Source organism: Pagrus pagrus (assembly GCF_965226575.1).
Source record: "Pagrus pagrus genome assembly, contig: HAP1_SCAFFOLD_31, whole genome shotgun sequence".
In the NCBI taxonomy this organism is placed as follows: domain Eukaryota; kingdom Metazoa; phylum Chordata; class Actinopteri; order Spariformes; family Sparidae; genus Pagrus; species Pagrus pagrus.
Window position 1 is genome coordinate 327,854 of NW_028175432.1, and position 19,647 is coordinate 347,500.

At 38.8% G+C, this 19,647-nt stretch overlaps 1 protein-coding gene and 3 long non-coding RNA genes across 6 annotated transcripts; all 4 read right to left on the minus strand.

Annotated features, from left to right (window-relative positions):
* Positions 1-46: 46 nt before the first annotated feature.
* LOC311253668 (uncharacterized protein) lies at positions 47-9,771 on the minus strand. Of its 3 annotated transcripts, XM_084384167.1 has the most exons (21): positions 9,690-9,771; positions 9,450-9,545; positions 9,226-9,323; positions 7,880-7,955; positions 7,514-7,665; positions 7,172-7,282; positions 6,499-7,029; positions 5,464-5,630; positions 5,143-5,365; positions 4,857-4,929; positions 4,495-4,769; positions 4,024-4,107; positions 3,856-3,935; positions 3,418-3,495; positions 3,089-3,294; positions 2,874-2,973; positions 2,611-2,773; positions 2,411-2,508; positions 2,014-2,161; positions 1,601-1,727; positions 47-936 (listed from the first exon to the last, which is right to left on the minus strand). In XM_084384167.1, the coding sequence occupies exons 7-21, from the start codon at positions 6,529-6,531 to the stop codon at positions 584-586; spliced, it is 2,208 nt and encodes a 735-aa protein (XP_084240293.1). In that variant the 5' UTR covers positions 6,532-7,029; positions 7,172-7,282; positions 7,514-7,665; positions 7,880-7,955; positions 9,226-9,323; positions 9,450-9,545; positions 9,690-9,771; the 3' UTR covers positions 47-583. The 3 variants fall into 3 exon arrangements, with proteins under 3 accessions (XP_084240293.1, XP_084240294.1, XP_084240295.1); XM_084384168.1 differs by lacking the exon at positions 9,226-9,323; XM_084384169.1 differs by lacking the exons at positions 9,450-9,545; positions 9,690-9,771 and having other exon boundaries at positions 9,226-9,416.
* A 195-nt stretch (positions 9,772-9,966) lies between these two features.
* Positions 9,967-10,708, minus strand: LOC311253667. The gene is made up of 3 exons (XR_014621778.1): positions 10,664-10,708; positions 10,363-10,509; positions 9,967-10,027 (listed from the first exon to the last, which is right to left on the minus strand). It is a non-coding gene; the product is annotated as an uncharacterized lncRNA (long non-coding RNA).
* A 3,954-nt stretch (positions 10,709-14,662) lies between these two features.
* LOC311253671 lies at positions 14,663-15,704 on the minus strand. The gene is made up of 3 exons (XR_014621780.1): positions 15,652-15,704; positions 15,408-15,555; positions 14,663-15,320 (listed from the first exon to the last, which is right to left on the minus strand). It is a non-coding gene; the product is annotated as an uncharacterized lncRNA (long non-coding RNA).
* Positions 15,705-16,949: 1,245 nt separating this feature from the next.
* On the minus strand, positions 16,950-18,361 carry LOC311253665. The gene is made up of 3 exons (XR_014621776.1): positions 17,664-18,361; positions 17,177-17,378; positions 16,950-17,048 (listed from the first exon to the last, which is right to left on the minus strand). It is a non-coding gene; the product is annotated as an uncharacterized lncRNA (long non-coding RNA).
* Positions 18,362-19,647: the final 1,286 nt, after the last annotated feature.

Below are 19,647 nucleotides of genomic sequence, written 5' to 3' on the forward strand. Positions count from 1 at the left end.
AAACACTTCAGTTAATATTCACAATGAAAAAATGATAAAGGCCACAGACCGCATTATGTCCATATTTATTGTTGTCAAGTTAATTTTTGCTGACGATTTAGTAAAAAATCCAAACCCCCACAAAGTTGATTTCACTTAAATGACATGAATTTGCCATACACATGTTGAAACTAATGTGTATGTGGAAGACTGAACAATTTCAACTTTTCAATAGTACACGTAACCTTGTAATTTGAGGAACAGCATCACATTTCAAGGTTTTACATTACATGTACATTTGTCAGTGCGCTGTAAACAAAATGCAAATACAGAGTTCTTAAATGACCTTTTTTCAAATAAACTGTTAGCAGTGATCCCAAACTAAAAAAACAATGCAATGGGAGAATCAAGTGTGAAGAACCAAACCGTAATATTGAGCTGTTTTTATGGTTTGACTTATCTGTATTTGCTATCTGTATTTTTTTTATTAAGACTCTCACAGAACAATAAATAGCTCACTGAACAGATTTAACAAAAATGCCAAAAAAAATTCACAATACTGGCTGACTTTCAAGTAAACATCAGTGGTCACAAAACATGACCTCTACACACGACCGAAGTCTCTACCCATTCTGATTGCTACTGTCATTATATCTCTGAACTCTGTGTATGTTTTCATATGTTCGACAGGAATAGTTATTGTATTTGTGCAGGCACTTACAAGTGGGAAACAAATGTGGTGACCAGGCATTTTCTCATTACAGTGGTGTTCAAATATTAGATTTATTTTAAAATCTGCCCTCTCTGATGGAAGAAGGGGCTTGTGCCTTTGTCCAGTTAACCACTGCATTACTGTTGGGACAGACAGGCTTGCGTGCTTTTGTTGATTCCAGTGCCCTTCACTTAGCAGCTCCTCTTGGGTCAGAGGCTCACACATTTTCTGGTCTTCATTCTGATCTGCATGATAAAACAAATCAGAGTATTTCATTACAATGGAGTAAAAATCCAACACTGCAAGAAGCCAACCCTATTTACCAATTTGCACGATTAATCCCAAAGGCCTATTTCAACTAACCCTACTGCATTCATTTCTATTTAATATACACTGACATAACTGAAAGATAAAAACAAAAGGTAGGAATAGTCCTAGAATAATGTAATCCAAAAGAATACCAGGTATACAGTATGAAATCTTTTGATTACATTTGTAGTGTACTATGTTGTCACCACAGGCATATGTTTCCATTCAACATTGGAGGGGACACATAAGCTTAAACAATATTCCTGCATTCTGGGAATTTTTTTTTTTCTTAAGAAACATGTATTTTGATCTATTACTTATGTCTTTGGGCTGTGGAGGGCAAAGTCCAGAAAGGCTCTAGTGAAGTTCAAAACCTGGACCATTTTGCCATAAGCATTGCCACCCGCCATTACCCACAAAATTAATGTTTCTAAAAAGGAAATCTATTGATGGTCCTTTTTGGTGGAGTGCTATAATAAGTGCCAAATGTAGGTCATGTACATGGAATCATATTCTGCTCTACTCATTTTAGGTAACAGCTGTTTGCATGGCAAATATGTATAGTACTTTAAAATGTGAGAAAGACAGGTTAAGTCAAACCTGTGTTTTCCAGGTCTTGTAGAAAGTCCTGGAGGAAGTTGATGATGGCATTTTCTCTTGCTTGCCTTGGACTTCCCTTCTCACTCAGCTCAGGCACTAGGATACTCATTATGTAATCAGCATCCGGCTGGGGGGGGGGGGGCAAAAGGGGGGAAAAAAGGAGGAGGGTTGACTACACATATAGGAACACATAGAAACTTTGAAAAAAGACCACAGGTCCACATTACATATGACTTTGTATTCTTCAAAAACAAAAAAGGTTAAGCAAAGCAATAACAGAAAGTCATAAAAAGATAATGGTATCAATCATAAAGAGATGCAGCTCTACTACTACATCCTGTAGGGTTTCTAAGCATATTATCAAGTCATAGCAGTAAAGCAAATCTGGATGATTTAATGCCCAGAATCCTTACTCTGTCATCGTCCTCTTTGGGGACAAACAGGTTTGAGCAGAGAGTTTGATGCTTCCCAATCACATCCAGAAGGTTGTAGACCTTCATCCCATTTCTAATTTGCTGAAGCATAGGAGTCAGACGCATTGTAGCATGCAGAACAATGGCTCTATTGAGAACAGGGAACAAAGTTTGTCTTGATTTGCAGAAGACCCATAAACAAAAGGGAAATACATGCTTTTTTCCACACAACTAAATTAAGACTAAGACAAGGCTGTACAAATTTATATTTTAAGTTCAAATGCTGCATTTCTAAAAACAGTAATAATACTATTCTGTTATAGTGGCTACTGATGCTGGGTGCATCAAAATGAATTATATAAAAATACAAATTGTACTCTGGAAAATAAGTACGGACCTTATGATTCTGTCCTTTCGGTCCATCTTTAGCAAACCAGTGTAACCACAACTCACGATTTCATCTGTCAACTGTGTCAGATCAGTTGCTGCCTCCACCTAAAATTACAACAAATTTATTAACAGTATAGCAATGAAATACTGTACACTAAGAAAAGCCTTTAATGGTCTTGCACAGTTGTTCATAGCAGATGTACTCACCTTTTCTATGAGTGAGGCATATTCAAGATCATCCACATCATCTTTGGTCAGCTGCAGAGCATCAAAGTCCCCTGTTGCAAGAAACTGGTAACACCAATTTCTGAAGAAGCATGGTGCTGGGCCACCCTGAGCTAGGCTGACAGAAAACACTTCTCCTGCAGTTCTGCATGTCATCAACAAACAGTGCAGACATTGTAATTGTGACTTTTTACTTTTACTTGCATAAACTGCATAATGTAGGATAACTAGGAAACAATGCAAACCTGTAGAAACCATTTTCTAGGTCACACATAGAGTAGACAGGACTCTTTCCCTTCTTGCCACTGCCCTCAAACAATCGCCTCTCAATGCCATGCATCATTTCTAAATACAATAAATGATGACAGAAAACACTGTTCAGTAAATAAAAAAATATTGTACCTATGAACCTGATTTCAGTAGTGTTTGGTGCGAGAGATTGTCATAAAAGATACATTACCAGTCAAAAATTCTTTGCTTAATGCTCCAGTGTCGATTCCAGCTTCGCCAATGAAAGTCACATTGAGTTTGTTGACAGGGGAGCCCTTCTTCTGTCTCTGCCACTGAATTAGGCCTCTTTGGACGAGGTTGTCCCGGGTGATGCAGATCTTAAAATCTTTGCTTGCATCTACTTGGCTTGCAAGCCACTGGAGGACATCATCGTCACTATTAAAAAGCAGCAAGAAAAAAAGAAAAAAAAAGAGAGAAAAATCAATTACTTAACTTTGAATTTAATGACACCGTAGGAAAACAAATGACTGATGAAAAAAGATGGGGGTAAAAAATCACCTAGACATATCGGCCATAGATACGCTTCCCTCCCGTAGCACACAGCTGTCTGTACTGTAGTTCAACATGTCCTGTAGACTGACAAGGATCAACAAAAACACATTAAAACATTCAATTTGTATGTAATATTCAGTATAATATATCAATGTTTATGTTTCAGCACACCTGAAAAACAATGGTAAAAAGGCATTCTACTGATGTTATTTTGGACCTATGTGTCAACCTAGATGCCCATTGAGTAACCTTGCCATTACACTCTTGTGTTATCACAGCATTTCTTGTGCATTATGAAGGCTAAAATAAAGATGCAAATTATATTTAAATTAATCCCAAATCCCTGATATAGTGCATAGTAGATATATTACAAGGAGACACAGCTTTAACAAAGACAATATGTTGGGGAAATAAAATGTATGATAACATGATAGAATGGCAAACCTTTCCCCACACAGGCTTGCATGCAGAACAATTTCATCTGATGGAAAGCAGCCACAACATATAGGGCATTCCTTTCTATCCTGTAGACAACAGATATTCAAATCAATTGCACAAGGTCTCTGTCTGCAATTTTACATATCTTTCAAGATATCAGCTCAAAATCATTACCTGGCCACAATCTCTGGACTCTTTGTTAGGGTGCCCAAGTGGTGAGTTTGTGACAGAAAGAACCTCGAACTCATTCTGCCAGTCCTGTAAAGTAACAAACAGCTGTATCCATAAATACATAGGAGGAGAAATAATCAATGCTACGACATACATAGAAACAATAAAAATTTCCGGACACTTTTTTGCAAACAGTGTATTATCTCAACTGTCTATAAAAAACATCTGAGGAACTCAGAGCACTTCATGATGTTCTGAATTATTACAGTACAGGGTTTAATTCTTGCTTCGTAAAGTTCAAATGTATCATTGTTAGGAGTATAGTTTATATATAAGATATTGAGATATGTTTTATGTGTTATGAAATAGTGTTACCATCTACAAAACAATGTGATGGTATTTTACCATTTATTACACTGTGATTCCCAAATATATGTACTGTTTCGCCATATCTTCTCTGTTATATGCATTTACCTCATCATCATCATCTGCTGCAGACTCCATACAACCCTCGATGTGCAATGCTAGGATATGCAGAGGCATGTTTTCTTTGCACACTTGGCATGCAGCCTTAGGCATTTTTTGAAATTCAGTGGCATCAGATGGCAGTGGAGTAAGATCAAGGTCCTGCTGCAGTGGAACAATGTACATGGTCGTCTTCCCAGCACCCGAAACACTGCGAATCAGTCTACCTGTATACCCGTCTACATCAGGAGGAATGGCAAGCAATTTTCTTCTACCGTGGCCACCTGCAAATACAGAAAGTGAGAGAAAGAGTTCTGAATGTTGGTGTTCCTGCACCATCCAAAGGAAAGGTGTTTGAAAATGGTATGCACCTGAAGCCTTGTAGAACAACCACCCTTCCACCCCCTCCATTTTGGGATATTCTTCAATGAGAATTTTATTTACCTGAGAAATCAATAACAGAAATGGGAAAAGGCGGTTAAAAAAGGACAGTATAATAAAACGAATAAAAGTATTTATAACTAATACTTTAAATTGTTTTGTATAGTAATAGCATCACAATAACTACTGTATATTGACAAGTTTAATAGTGTGCATGCAGTTGGACTGTAATGCCAAAATTATGATTAACTTAAATTTAAAGAGTGGTTGCAATACCATTGCATGGCTCATATCATCCGTCAAAGTGAGGGACCTCTTCCCCAACCCTGCTTGGCTCAACTCCAGCTCTTCAGGTGCAGAAGGCGTGCTGGTACAGCCCTTATTCACCAAATATACATACACACTGAATGGCTTACAGACTTTCGGCTTCCCTTGAGTGGTTTGTAAGGGTGAAAAGCGGTTTTTGCCTTTCCTTTTGGTAAAGAAGCCAGGAAATGACCTGCATGTGGGAGGTTAACAGATGAAAATAAATCAACATTATGAAATATAATTTTCCATCAAATAAGTCAAACATATGATCACAAATAAATTAAACACCTGGTCATCTCCTCCTGCACTGTTTGTTTTGTTGTTTGTGCTTGTCGATTCTGTTGCTCATGTGACTGCACTGGATTCTGCTGTGCTGGGGTGTGATGCTGCTGAATATTTTGCGTTAGCACGTTTATGAGGCCTTGTGCAGCAGCAATAACACTGGCCTCTAACTCCTAAAGAAAAAGAAAAGAGACATCACAGGGCTGGAGAATTAACGCTAACTATCATTAACCACAGATTAGCTAGCCAACACCTAATAACTTAGCATTGGTTTCAGTGGACCGCTGCCAAACCAGCACAACAGCCGTTTAAAGTTAACTTTCACTCGGCCAGGGTCTTTGTGAAAAACACAACGGCAAAACATCACAGGGCTGGAGACTTAACATTAGCTACCATTTACTCAGGGTCCACATTTAACTTTCTGGCTCATCTGTCAGTGGCAGGTAAACTGAGAAAAGCAGAGCTGGTAGTCACAGCTCAGTAAGTTAGCTGCTCAGACTCTCCATGACCGCGCTGGAAACAGAGTCCGCTGGAACATTTTTATCGTCACCAGAAGCAAATTCGCGGCCCTTGTAAGAGTTATTGTGGCATACCTGCGTTGAAGCTGAGCTAGCGGCTCAAAGATGAGACTCTGTATGGTGTGTGTGTGCGTGTGCTGGGGATGTCAGTAGCTTAACTACACAGCCGAAGCCCTGCTGTTTATCATGTCAATGTTAACGTCCCAGGCTATGTTACTGTTAGCCGCTGTTGTGATGTATTATTACTTGGCAGCAACAAGTATTTACCGCCAGGCCGGTGACACATGACATTAATTTATTTTTCTGCCAAAACCGACTTTTAGCCGTGTTCGGCGCTTGGCTGGTGTTTATTTTTGATCCTGCATTAACCACAGGTTAAGTTAGCCAACACGGCTAATGTTAGAAACTTACATGTTCCAGCGGACCTCTACAAAAACAACATAACGGCCGTTAAAAGCTAACCAAACAGGCCAGGTTGCATGTGAATAAACATGTAAATAGCAGAGAAAAAAAACAGACTTACTTGCGGTTTGGAAGTTCCCGGTGGACTGGACATTTTAGCAATGCCACCATGCCAGAGGCTTCGGGCTGATGGCGGGTTGCGCACTTCTTCAGGATGCCGATATGCAAATTATATGCAAACCACGCTCTACTTGCCCCTCCCCTCAGACCCCTCCCTCTCGACGCCAAAACAGTGACAGAAAGTTGAAACTGAAAATCAGTGACACTGAAAAAATACTGACATTGTAAAAAAATCTGTCACTGAAAAAAAAGTGACATGAAGAAAAAATCTCAAGATTGTCATTGAAAAATACAAAAAATCCCAATAAAATAAAATAATAAGATTTTCAGATTTTAATTATTTTAATTAGTTTCCTTTTTCAGTGCCAATACTTGTTTCAATGCCAATACAACTGTTTTCAATACAAATGTTTCAATGCCAATGTTTCCTTTTTCAGTACTGGTTTTGTTTTCAATGCCAATTTTTTTTTTGGATGCCAAATTTTAAAGTCACCGTTCTGGCTCCATACTCTCCTCCCTTGCCCAATATATCCTTGAAGAAGAAGAGAGATATGAACAGTTAAGGTTGACATTACAACACATTACAGGTGTTTGCTGATATGAAATGTAGCTCAACAAAGCCAAAAAACTGCAACTGAGCGCACTGTTATGAATCAGAAAACTGGCATTTATACCTCCAGGGAAGGATTTGTATAGCAATCCACAGGCAGTGCAAGGTTCAATAGTGTACATGCTTTTGAGTTCTTCTTGAAAAGCAGAAGAAAACTTTTGAAGATTCACAACACCTATTGAGAAAAAAACAACACATTAATACATAATTAAAACACAGAAGGAGGCTAGTGAGGGAGGCCACCAAGACACCTATGACTACTCTGAAGGAGTTAAAAGCTTCAGCAGCTGAAATGGGAGAGACTCTGTATACAACAACTGTTGCCCGGGTTCTTCACCAGCCAAAGCTTATGGGAATACTTTTTATAGGCACTGTATATACATTTGCTTACGTTATTGTTACTTACTTTGTAGCCATCTGTAATGTGCTCTCTTCCGGAACCATTTACTTGATACAATGTCCCTAAACGTCTTGCATACAAGTGCAATCTTTGCGATGGCCATCTCCTTCCATGAGGATGACTTCCAGAAACACCTCCACAAGAAGTTCATCAGAAAGCTGTGCAGACAAATTCAAATAAAATTTTAAAAATTACTGCACCAAAACTTTACTTGAGTATTTATCCAAATTAGAACACTGATGTACTTTGTACCTTTTGGCATATATGTGGATGTGTTGGGTTGCACAAAATGTCAGTGAATGATGATGATCGCTTATGACTGGTAATTACTATGCAAGTAAAAATTGTAGTTATCATTGAATAATAAAGTACCTCCTCAAAGTGCGTTGTGTGAGGCCCTCCTGTTGTCTGCACACATTTGGCACCTGGGGCAGTTCCACTTTCCAACCTGCCAAGTCATGGAAAAGGCATTAAGTTTATTTGTGGAAGCTTGAATATGTAACTGCAGCACTTGAACTCTTTCGTGATTAGTTGAAAAACAGTGGTGTGATGATACACCCAGCTCATGACAGAGACACTACATGATTTTGGGTTCACGAGAATGAGACGTTTTTTGAACACTATTTGCAAAGACAACTTCAATGATGAAATATGTGACTGGAAAAATAGTGTTTGCACAAAATGCAAAACAATGCTGATCCATCGTGAAATGTTTTAAATAGTTCTTATCTTGTTATCAACGTCATTTCAGTTCTAGTGTGTGACCTTGTTACTGAACTCCTTTCCATAAATTCAAATGAGAAATTAATAGATAATAATAATAATAATAATAATAATAATAATAATAGTCTCTCAATACTTAAAGTGCAAACACAGACTGACACATTTTTTGTTCAAGCGTGATAAAGACAGCTGGCTACAACTACAACGACAATTTGCGTAAATTGTCGGTCACAGTAGCAACACCATGGTTTAGCATCTGAAGCTCGCAGTCACTCGCAGATGCTTGTAAAACTTCGGCTATGCTATCTGTGGGTGTCTTTGCATAGTGCTCGTGTTAGCCGCAGTGTACGGCACTATTTTGTAGTATTAGTGCTTATAATAGTGCTTACATGTTGTTCCCGTCTTGTCTGTCACCGTGTGCCGCTTATTGCTTCCACCAAGCACTCTAAATGTTGCCAGTTGAACGTCAGACTCCGTTATACGAGCTGCCGCTCTGCATTTGTTCTGTAGCTACTCATATCGCGAGACAGCTTTTAACCTCCACGAAAAATAGTTTAACGATTTTATATCGCGAGATCTCGTGGTACGGGATGATTGTTGATCACTATACTAATTTGTGACATTTGTGATGCTGCAATAATGTCATTGCTTAATGTATTAGAAAATGACATAGACTTTATTTTCTTCAAAATTGCTCTAGGGGCTTCTGTTAGAAATTCAAAATGTTTTTTATTTTGAGATGTGTATTTTTGTGCCATTTTTAGACGTTCTGTTGTTTTAAAAAAATATATTGACACTTTTACACAGTAAATGTTTTTATACAAAAATGGACTACTGTTATCAAATATCCACTTGATTTGACAAATTTGGATGGGTAACGCTACATAAATAGAAGACAGACTTGAAATATTGCCCTATGCTTTACCACTCACCTAACCCTAACCCTAACCCTAACCCTGACTTGCAAATACTGTTTCTAAATGTTAATACATTACCATTCCATCTTGTTCCACAAAAAGGTGGTACTTAGCAGAATACATTCTGCTTCATACCGGCAGATGCTGAACCGCTGTGTTAGCCACTCGATGACTACCTGGAACAATTTTTTATTTTATTTGTCATTGTGGTTTTATTGTCACAATTCATTTAATCCCCCGGGCAAGAAATAATTAACTTTTTATTTGTCTAACTTGGATACAAAAAATTATGTTGTACTTACCTCTGGCAAAATGACCTCAATTAAGTAGGCATCTCTTTCAGCAACAGCCACTTGTTTGGCAACAAGCCCTTCTAACCTGACAATGAGTTCTCCTGTCTGAAATATTGATAATGACAACATTAATATTTGCCTTTATTTTCATATTGTATGCGTTTCATACGTAGAGACACCATGAACTATTTTTTTCATTTGTAAGGTGTTTATTAATATATTAGCATTACATGCATGTATAATCTTTACCTTTATGTCGTCAAAAACAGACAGGTGGTCAGCATAGAATGCTTTCAGTGTTGGGTCTTATCCTGTGTTCCTGAACAGGTACATTCTGTTTGACAGAATGCGACCTGACAGAAGATCTATTCTTCTGTCAGGAAGTGTATTCTCAGAACACTGAGAATACAAAATAGTTTAATCAGTCCAAATACCTTTAAAAAGCAACATGTCAGGTTTGAAAAAGGATGTCATTATTCTTTCAAACCAAACCCCAAACCCAAAAAGGGAAATCTGTCAGTAATACCTTGATCTCTTTGTCAGTCAAAATGCTGTCTGCCTGGGTGGATTCCACAATATCTTTATCCCTGCAAGAAGTAAAAGCATGAACTATGAGGTCGGCTTGTAATTGCAATATAGCAAAGACATGTATTTGAGAAAATGTTCCTAATTGACTTTTGAGCTGGAGGACAACACTTAAAAACATTGTAATTTCTTTGAAAGTCAGCTTGCTAAAGTACCGTACTACTAGCACAATTTAAAAACATCACTGTTCAACAAATTATGGTCATATTTCATACAGTAATGACAGAACGATAAAATTACAGCAAATTATTTGAGATATTTTATTAGGTTTTTTTTATTTATTTAATTTTTTTTTTTAGGTTATTTAATGGAACATGAGCATGTGTCATATACTTACAGATATGTAGTCATGTCGCGATCACAACCACAATGGAACTCTCTGGTGGTCCAGTCTCCTTGCACACCTGCGCATTCAAAATGTATCCAACCTCCACAGCTTTTACACTCGAGCCAAGAAAAGTTTTTCACTTGACTGTGGAGTGTTCTACAAGACAAATCGAAACAGTCTATCAGCTTATTCGACTATATTTATCTTAAAACTGTAGACACCTTTATTATGCTCTACTTTTGTATCAAACACCTGGCATTAATCATTACACAAATGCTGCGTATTGCTGTTCAATTTCTTTCTTCAATACCTCTTTGAGCCAGTTACCCGCTGAAACACGCAGGCTTGTTTTTCCCGGGCTAAGCAATGACAGTTGGAGTCGCTTGCTTTTTTTTCCTGTTGCTGAATCCTGTCCTCCTCAAATTTTATTTTTTCCAGGTCTTCTTTGGTGAGTGGGAAAGTCTGTGTGAATGACAAAAAATAAAAAAATAAAAACATAAATAACATTACTCTGAATTCTCTTTGAGTAAACATTGGCTTTAAGCGAAAAGTTTAATATATCTGACCTGAACACTCAGGCCTTTTATCATCTCAGCCGCATTGTGTCTTCTTAGAGTTCGACACTGGTTGAGGGAGAGATCGTCATTGCTGACATCTCTGTTTTGGACCTCATTCTCAGCTGCCTTTTTTTGGGATAAAATCATAGTCACAAATGGCATACAAAACAGTTATTTCTTGTTGTCATCCTGTTTGTGTGTTTTACAAATGATGACAGCTCCTACAAAGCTGAAACAGTTTACTTACCGAGCACACAAAGATCCCACAGTTATCATGGTCTCTCAGCCTCCACTGCTTTGGGAATGTGACCTTCCATCCCTTGAGACCTCCGTGGTTTCTGAAGACATTACTTTGATAACAAAACATAAGGGGTCACATTTCTATGACAGTAATTCCCTTGCCTAAATTTTTGAACCACCCTCTGAATTTTGTGTCTTCACTTCTCACCTCAGAAGAGCCATGTCGTCATCTGTCATTGTTGTTTGAATCCTCAAAGAATCGTACAATCTCAATTCTTTGTTTGAGAAGTCTAGTACCTAAGTCATAAAGATACCAGAAGCACATATATCTGCAGTTACATCTTTTGTTTTGTCTTACAGAGAAAAAGTAATGCTTTTGATAGCCACAGTGATAACTTTCTAACCAAGTTATCGGTGCATTTATACATTTATATATTGTCCATCAGTCTCTGTCTTATCACACCATTAAGGCTATACAAAATAACATATCAATTATACAGTACATCATTACAAATGTTCTTACCTAATGTTCTATGACTTTTTTATTGCAGCATGTCCACTGTGTGAGACCTATATTTATATGCTGGACTTGAGTAAATATGATTGTCTTCTTAAAAGATAAAAATGCATATTTACATGTCAAATATGAGCTCAACTACCATGGGGGAATGCAAAACTCCCCTTTAGTAACTGATAAAATGTCTCACATTACACTTATTATTTGTGTTATTTATTAATATAAGTGTTAAACATTTCTTGCATAGTATTTCAAATATAGCATCATATGTTTATTGCATTCTTCATTCTGAATGCATGTTTGGGTGATAACTTTTATACTACTTTGGCTACTGTTTACCTGCTGTTCACTTTAATTCTTGAAGTAAAATTACACACAAATTTAACATGTTGCTAACACTTTGCTGCAGCAAACATGGTCCAAGCATCTCTTTTGAATAATTATAGTGATATACATGTGTTTAACATCATTTTTATGACATGGTTGATGTGCTGTCATGTTGGCCTACCCAAAGGATAAAGTGGTTTCCAGTCTCAGGAGTGCTGTGACCCACAAGCCTTGGCAGAAATATTCGGTCTGCAGTCTAGTGCAGTGGAGACAATAGCGATTTCAGTATTAAATGTCCATGTTAAAAAGACAGATTGTAAAGACATACATCTTTCAAGAATGGCAAACCCACCTTTAAGTGTTTGACAGTTTTGTCCTGGACATGGCCATTTCTTATCCAGTCCCGACTCCACAGAATGTTGTCAAAGTGAGCCAAACTCACAGACTGTGCAGTGGGGATAAAGATTTATAAGTGTTACTGTCTCCTACCTTTACTGAGGATGTTGTGTTTGTTCAGAATTGACAAAAGCATACACACAAGTACTTCATATTACCTTACTGCAGGCCCGTGTAATCTGTGCCACTCTGAAATTGACAGCCTGAATAAAAAAGATGGTGATATCAGTTTTTGCAGGATTTAGCACATAAAAATTGTCACCACACACTTGAGTGCACACTGACATGAGCCACAGCATTTATCTTTAGTCAGACTGCATGTCTGACTGTAAACATATACGTCTTAATAGATTTAATAATGTTAACAGTACTGTCATACTCACATCATCTGTCAGCCACGGCATCGTCCATGAGGTGTCGTCCAGTAAATCCAGAGGGCAAACACTCTTAATGTCTTTTATTGAAATCTGGAACTTTCTCCCGATTTTAGTCAAAACTTGATTTTCGTCCCGAGATCCAGTTAGAAGACTTTTCAAAGTGCTCTACAAACAGCAGTGTTTTCTATTAGCTTATACAATTCATAATCATTATGGAAGTACAAAATGAGAAAAGTTATGTTCACATTGTACGATTTTCAAACTGTTTTTATGTGAAAAACATCAGATGCAGCTACTAACCTTGTCCTCTTCAGATATGCTGTAGTTGCTGGCCTGAAAAGTGATGTCTTGGACCTTGTCTGCTGGAACAGCAATAGGTGGCGGTGGAAGTGGCAGTGTCCCACTGCGGTGGAAGTGGCAGTGTCCCATATATTATTATTTGGTCTTTACACATGTATAAAGGCACTATTCCTTAACAGCGGTGTTATTTATAATGTAAGGGTGTATTGCATGTCCTCGGTTGTTAAATAATGGAAGAGCAATGCAATAGGTTGCATCCTGTGTGCTGTGATCACAGAAATACAGAATTTTAGTTTTTCACTGTCATAGTTGTGCGGGTGGTTCATAGTGTCACAATGTTTTTTATAATACAACTCCTATATTTCTACTCCCATATACTAAACACACCACTTGAGTCTCCAGCTGGTCCAGAATGCTGCAGCACGTGTACTGACAGGAACTAAGAAAAGAGATCATATTACTCCTGTATTGGCCTCTCTGCACTGGCTCCCTGTGAAATCAAGAATAGAGTTTAAAATCCTTCTCCTCACTTACAAAGCTGTTAATGGTCAGGCACCATCATATCTCCAGGAGCTCATACTACCCTATTACCCAACTAGAGCATTGCGCTCCCAGAACGCAAGCTTACTTGTAGTTCCTAAAGTCTCCAAAAGCAGAATGGGAGCCAGAGCCTTCAGTTATCAAGCTCCTCTTCTGTGGAACCATCTTCCTGTTTTGGTCCGGAAGGCAGACACCCTCTCTACCTTTAAGAGTAGACTTAAGACCTTCCTTTTCGATAGAGCTTATAGTTAGGGCTGGCCCAGGCCTGTCTTGGACCAGCTCTTAGTTATGCTGCTATAGGCCTAGTCCGGGGGACAAATGACACACTGAGCTTCTCTCTCCTCCTCTCCTCTCCATCTGTATACATTATGCCTGTATACATGCCCCATTGCTGCATGTCACTGACTTCACTTCTTCCCCGGAGTCCTTGTGCTCTCTAGTCCTACAGGCTCCCATGGATCCTGGCCGCGCCCGGTTCGTGGATCGTGGATGCGCCTACTGCTATGGCCCTGCCTGATTATGGATGCGCCTACTGCCATGGCCCTGCCTGACACCCACCACTACTGTCGCTAATATTAGTCATATCTCTGTTACATACGTTCCACTACTATTATTGTAATGCAATACTACATACTATCCTTACCGTTAACCACTACTACTGTTATCACTAGTAATCACATTTCCATGTGCATTTCATTGTTGTTGCTGTGATGCCTCTTTATGTGCTTTCATTCCTGTCAACCATCCATTATAATTGTATACATCGTGATCTCGTTGATCTGCTCTGTACATGCGACATCTATTGCACGTCTGTCCGTCCTGGGAAAGGGATCCCTCCTCTGTGGCTCTTCCTGAGGTTTCTTCCGCATTTTTTTTTTCCCCTGTTAAAAGGGCTTTTTTTTGGGGCAAGTTTTTCCTCACTCGAATCGAGGGTCGAAGGACAGAGGGTGTCGTCTCTGTACAGATTGTAAAGCCCTCTGAGGCAAACTGTGATTTGTGAATTTGGGCTATACAAATAAAATTTGATTTGATTTGATTTGACCACTGTTGAAAACATGTAAACAAACCTGAAGACCTGAAGACCAGTGTGCCCAGCGGACCCAATGTCAGGGGCACGGATGACAGTTTTCTGATGTCATCAAGGAATTTGTTGTTAATGCAGCAGTTGTGCATCTCCAACAAAATCCTCACTGTCTGCTTGAAATGTACCTCGTTCATTTGGGTGAGCGAGTACCTGGTAGCTGCTAACTCGCGATTCAGCTGTTCTGCTACAGATGAATTTATTTTGGAGCGTAAATTGGGGCACAAGTTCAAACTCCTTAAACTTTCCTCTGGTCTCTTCTGGTGGAAACGGTCGTACAATGCGTACCTCTCAGTGGTTTTGGTAACTGGATGGGGCAGTATCCATCGGTCATCGTTTTTTGTTGGTGGTTGTAAGGGGGAATGTGTACTGAGGTTTTTTACCCAGGCCATTTCAATTTGGAGTTTCTTTTCTGCTGCACTTGCCAAATTGTCTGTGGTTGGTGGACACAATCGCCCTGCTTCGATTGTTCATGTGTCTGGCAACTTGGCCAGACACATCTGAGATATAGCATGTTGGGAATGCTTTAAAACTAAGCAAACCATCAACATGGTCCCTAGCGGACTCAGTCCAGAACAAAAAGTTCAAATAGTAGACCACTCCATGAGGGCAAGAGAAATGCAGTACTCCACCTGTAAATAATAAAAGAAAGCATAAACATAGAAAAAAAGACCAACGACACATAATCATTTTAAAGACATCTCATTTTGAAGTCTAACCTCCAGTCTTTTGCAGCTTCAAGAAAAGCTTTGGGTACACTTCCTTGAAGTTGACGAGCTCCTCCAATCTGTTCACGAGGTCAGTGACAGATCCCTCATCACTGACACCAAGTGCATTACAGGCCTCTTGCAGGTCTTTCTTTAGAGGCTGTGGGTGTTTTGGACAGTAGTAGTTTTTTTGTATTACATTGTTTAGACAATATAAATGACGAAAATAACTACTGACATTTTCAATATAACACACCTTCTTCAATTCAAGCAGGGACAGAATCGTGTCTTCATCCAACTGCTTTGCTGGCACTTTTGAATCTTCTTTCCTTTTTTCATGCCTTTCTTTGCCTCTGTTTTTGGCAGCATGTCCCCCTTTCTAACATCCTCCCCCATCCAAGGAGCCAATGTTGAGTATGATGTCTTGGTCTCATATGGGTTTCTAGTTGATGTACCTGGGGATATTTTTAAATGATAAAAATAACTTTCATTAACATTAACAACATACTCTATGTAATTTATAGATATGCAGGCCTGTGTACTGCGTGTGATATGTATGTCCAATTATACTGTTTTCCGGTTACTCTGAATAACGTGTTTTTTCTTTAGCTCACTCACAGTCCTGGCTACCTTGACAAAACTTAAAATGCACAATAAGTGACTTTAAATGAGGGAAAACATACAAATCCCCTCAAAGAAATAACAACACAGAAGACAGCACCTTGGTCCCAAAAATAAAATGTAAATCAGTACATGTGCAGTAAGCCAACAGAAAAGTCCTATATTCATTACTACAAAATATGAAATTGGGCTGATTTTAAATGAGCATTTCTAGCAAAAAGTGTACTGGAAGCATTCATGATCGTTGTTGTGGACTGATGGCTGTGATCTGTATGCACTTTTTATATCAAATGAATTATGTGAATAACAGTTTACTCTGGACAGAACTCACTTAAGGGTATACTCCCTCTTGTGGCATAAGCGAGCAACGATGTGGTAAACTTTTATAACAGGTATGTATAGTCCTGTCCAGCTTTGATTATAATTTTGGCCACAGGCAAGTGATGAGAGATCAGTGTGAATTTTCTGTACAGGCCATTCAATTCTTTTGGATGCATACTTAGAAGAAAAATGAGGGTTGTGAGTGATAAAAAAAATTTAGTCTTATTCTACCAAATTCTATTGTATTTTGTGAAAACGCGAGGATATCTCCCTTTTTCAAATTAGATGACAAACCATAATTAAAAGAACACTCTTTTTTCCAGTTTTCGTTTCAGAATAGGCAATTGATTGATATGAAGGTACACAGATAAGCTAATAATTACCTCACAAAAGTTCACTTGTAGCTTATAAAAACAAATCAAAGTTATGCCAAAAGTGTTTTCAATTTTCCGTACAAGAACAATGTAAATCAAATGTTAACAGTTTCTGTTTGACAAACCCATCCCCTTTCCTTGAGCCATTTTTGTCTTGTCATGTAAATGTGGTTATGGGGCCTAGGATAGGAACTTTAAATGTCTAATGCAATAAACTAACCTGATATAAACCCCTCGGCGATCATTTACTGTCTAGCTGTTCCCATGCGCTGTTGATGTTGATGCTGAGGTCTTCTTCTGTGAGAACCTCTGGATCAGGCCTCTTCTAATGTAGAGACTGCAAAAAGTCATCATATTTGCAACAGCAGTGTAGAATGATATAAACAATAGCTGTTATTGATAATTAGCATAATTGCAAACAACACTAAGTTTAGTTAGATGTTCATGTATACACTGCAGGCTCACCTGGTATGTCAAAGGCTACCTTCCAGTTTGCATCTGCGATAACAACTGGAGGGCAGTCCCCACACTGGTAACAACTGAACATGAATCTGAAGTCTGTCAATGACAGAAAGTGGTGAAAAGCTCTTCGAACAGTTTGGTGGTGGAAACGGTTGTCATTGAAGAATGACAGGGTTGACGGCATGCGACCAGGAGCGGTTTTGTTCTGAGAAATGCATAAAAACCTGAGTCAAAAAAATACATCCAATTGCTGTTGTCACACACAACAGTCCTGAGACATAACTTTTCTGTTACCAATAACCTCAACGACTACTTAAAATAGAGAGTTAGTACATTTAATGATGTCATAACACGTAAAGCATTATATAGTGTCTAATTTCAATGAAAAGTAGCTTAAAATAAAGAACAAAGGCCCCTGGCAGTAGTTCATCATTATTTGCATGACAGATGACGTTCAATAAAGATTTTCACTCTAAACATTAACACTTACGGTCAATGCAGAAAGCAGAAGTTCACATAACGGGAGGGTCAGGAAGACACGGTCATTGAAATTGTGGAACCCAGACTTGTAGTCCTGAAAACGCACATGGTTCTTGCATAGGGGACACTGCTTGATGGCCACGGAGATACCTGTAGATCATTTAGGGCCAAATGAAAACAAGATGACAAACAAACACAGATGAAGACTTAATATGTACAGTATGTGTAACATAATGACTGATAGACAGACAGACAGACAGACAGTCAGAAAGGACAGACAGAAACAGATGCATGTTTTTTAAACTATCAACATCACTTGCTTTTTTTAATGTATGTGTAGCCATAAACAGTTGCCTGAGTGGTAATAATGTTGTAGGGCAGTAGATCTGGTGGTGTGGGTCCCGGACAATATGGGCAAGTGGTCTCTTCTGGAAAGAAAACATTGGGGGGATCCTTCTCTTTACTTCTGAGATCCACTGGTAGCTCCTGGAGTGGTGGGATTTTCTTTTTAGTATACAAATAGTTGGTCATTTGACATACATTTCTGTCATTTTCGGCATACGCTGAAATTTCAGCTTCCAACATGTGTATTTCTGTTTCCAGATCGTCTATGTCATTTATCAGGATGTCTGAATTAGGCAGGAGAAGATCTGGGGATTCCTGAAAGATCCACCACATTGCCAGCATGCGGTGGAGACAACAATGTGATTTCCCAGTCCCTCTACACTGGCAGTTCCACTTACCAGACACTGAGTCAAAGGTTACTCTAGTGCGCCCACATTTGCACCAGTTATCCATCTGGCCAGTATATATAGAGAAGAACACCCATCTTTTGGAGTATCCCATGTCACCATAAAAGAGGGGGTATACTGTGTCCACTACATTTTCTAAGGCAGCTTTATGCATGCTCTCACACTGGTCAGACCACTCCTGTGATATTAATCCCTTGTCTTTCATTGCCTGCAATGACTGGAAGGTCAGGCTGGCAGGTGGGCTACAGTTGTTAGAAAAAAAAAAGCGTCGTAACCGCCATTACGCGTTTTTTCGATGGCACCATTTCTAAAAATGTTGAGGGGCCACAACAATACAACTGACCACCTATTTTAAGGCTTTTATGAAAAAGTGAACGGTTCACCTCAACTTATTGTAACGTATTATAATTCCAACTCGAACACAGCAACTGCAACTTGGCTGTAAACTTCGGTAATGGCTTCACGTGAGCTTGCTTGTAGAATTATGACAAGGTGATTCGGACTTTTTCAGTTAGAGTAATTCCATTGCCAGTCTAGCATACTACTTAAATATTGTAAGGAATACTGTAAAATCATGGAAACCACTTTTTTTTTTCCTTGTGAGAGCTTGTATGCGAGCAAAACTTACCAGCTATGTCTTCAAGTCATCAGGTAAACACTGTCTCTGGTATCAAAGAGTGGTAGACGTACTGACCTCACGCAACACACTTGAACTATGGGTAATGGCTTAGCGCTGATCTACTTTGCTATAGCCTACATAGCCTATGATTCATATCGTTTGTGGTATGACGTAAGGCAATTGATATTGGGGGTTGTATAGAGGCGGTGGATGAGCTGTATACACTACCCAGCAAGCAACTTTCTGTGTAATAAACATGTAATAGCCGTCAATTGCAAACCTGATGACTAGGCTAGAACAAGGCTAAATTTGGGTATGAGGATGTTGATTAAATCTTCACATATAGACCACATTTCACCAGTATTTGCAATACTGGCTTAGATGTGAGAAATTAGAAAAATGAGGATAAGATCTAATTTGCACATTTTAAAGGATAAAAGGTTTGTTTATGGCACAAAAGAAAGAGAAAGTTGCATAAAGCAGCCCCTTTGGATCAGCGGTCTCGTGCTTAGTATTCTCCTGGGCGGGTGGTCACGCTATCTAGTACGCCACTGAGTCGAGAATGGAAAGCATTGTACAATTCTTTCACTCGTGTATTTTGCTTCGCAAGTACGGTCTCTGGC

Coding starts and splice junctions, on each gene's coding strand:
- LOC311253668 (XM_084384168.1), bottom strand. CDS start 6,531: ATGTCCAGTCCACCGGGAACTTCCAAACCGCAA. Junction 4,770..4,856: donor GTTGTTCTACAAGGCTTCAG/GTGCATACCATT, acceptor CTGTATTTGCAG/GTGGCCACGGTAGAAGAAAA. Junction 2,162..2,410: donor CGAAAGGACAGAATCATAAG/GTCCGTACTTAT, acceptor TGTTCTCAATAG/AGCCATTGTTCTGCATGCTA.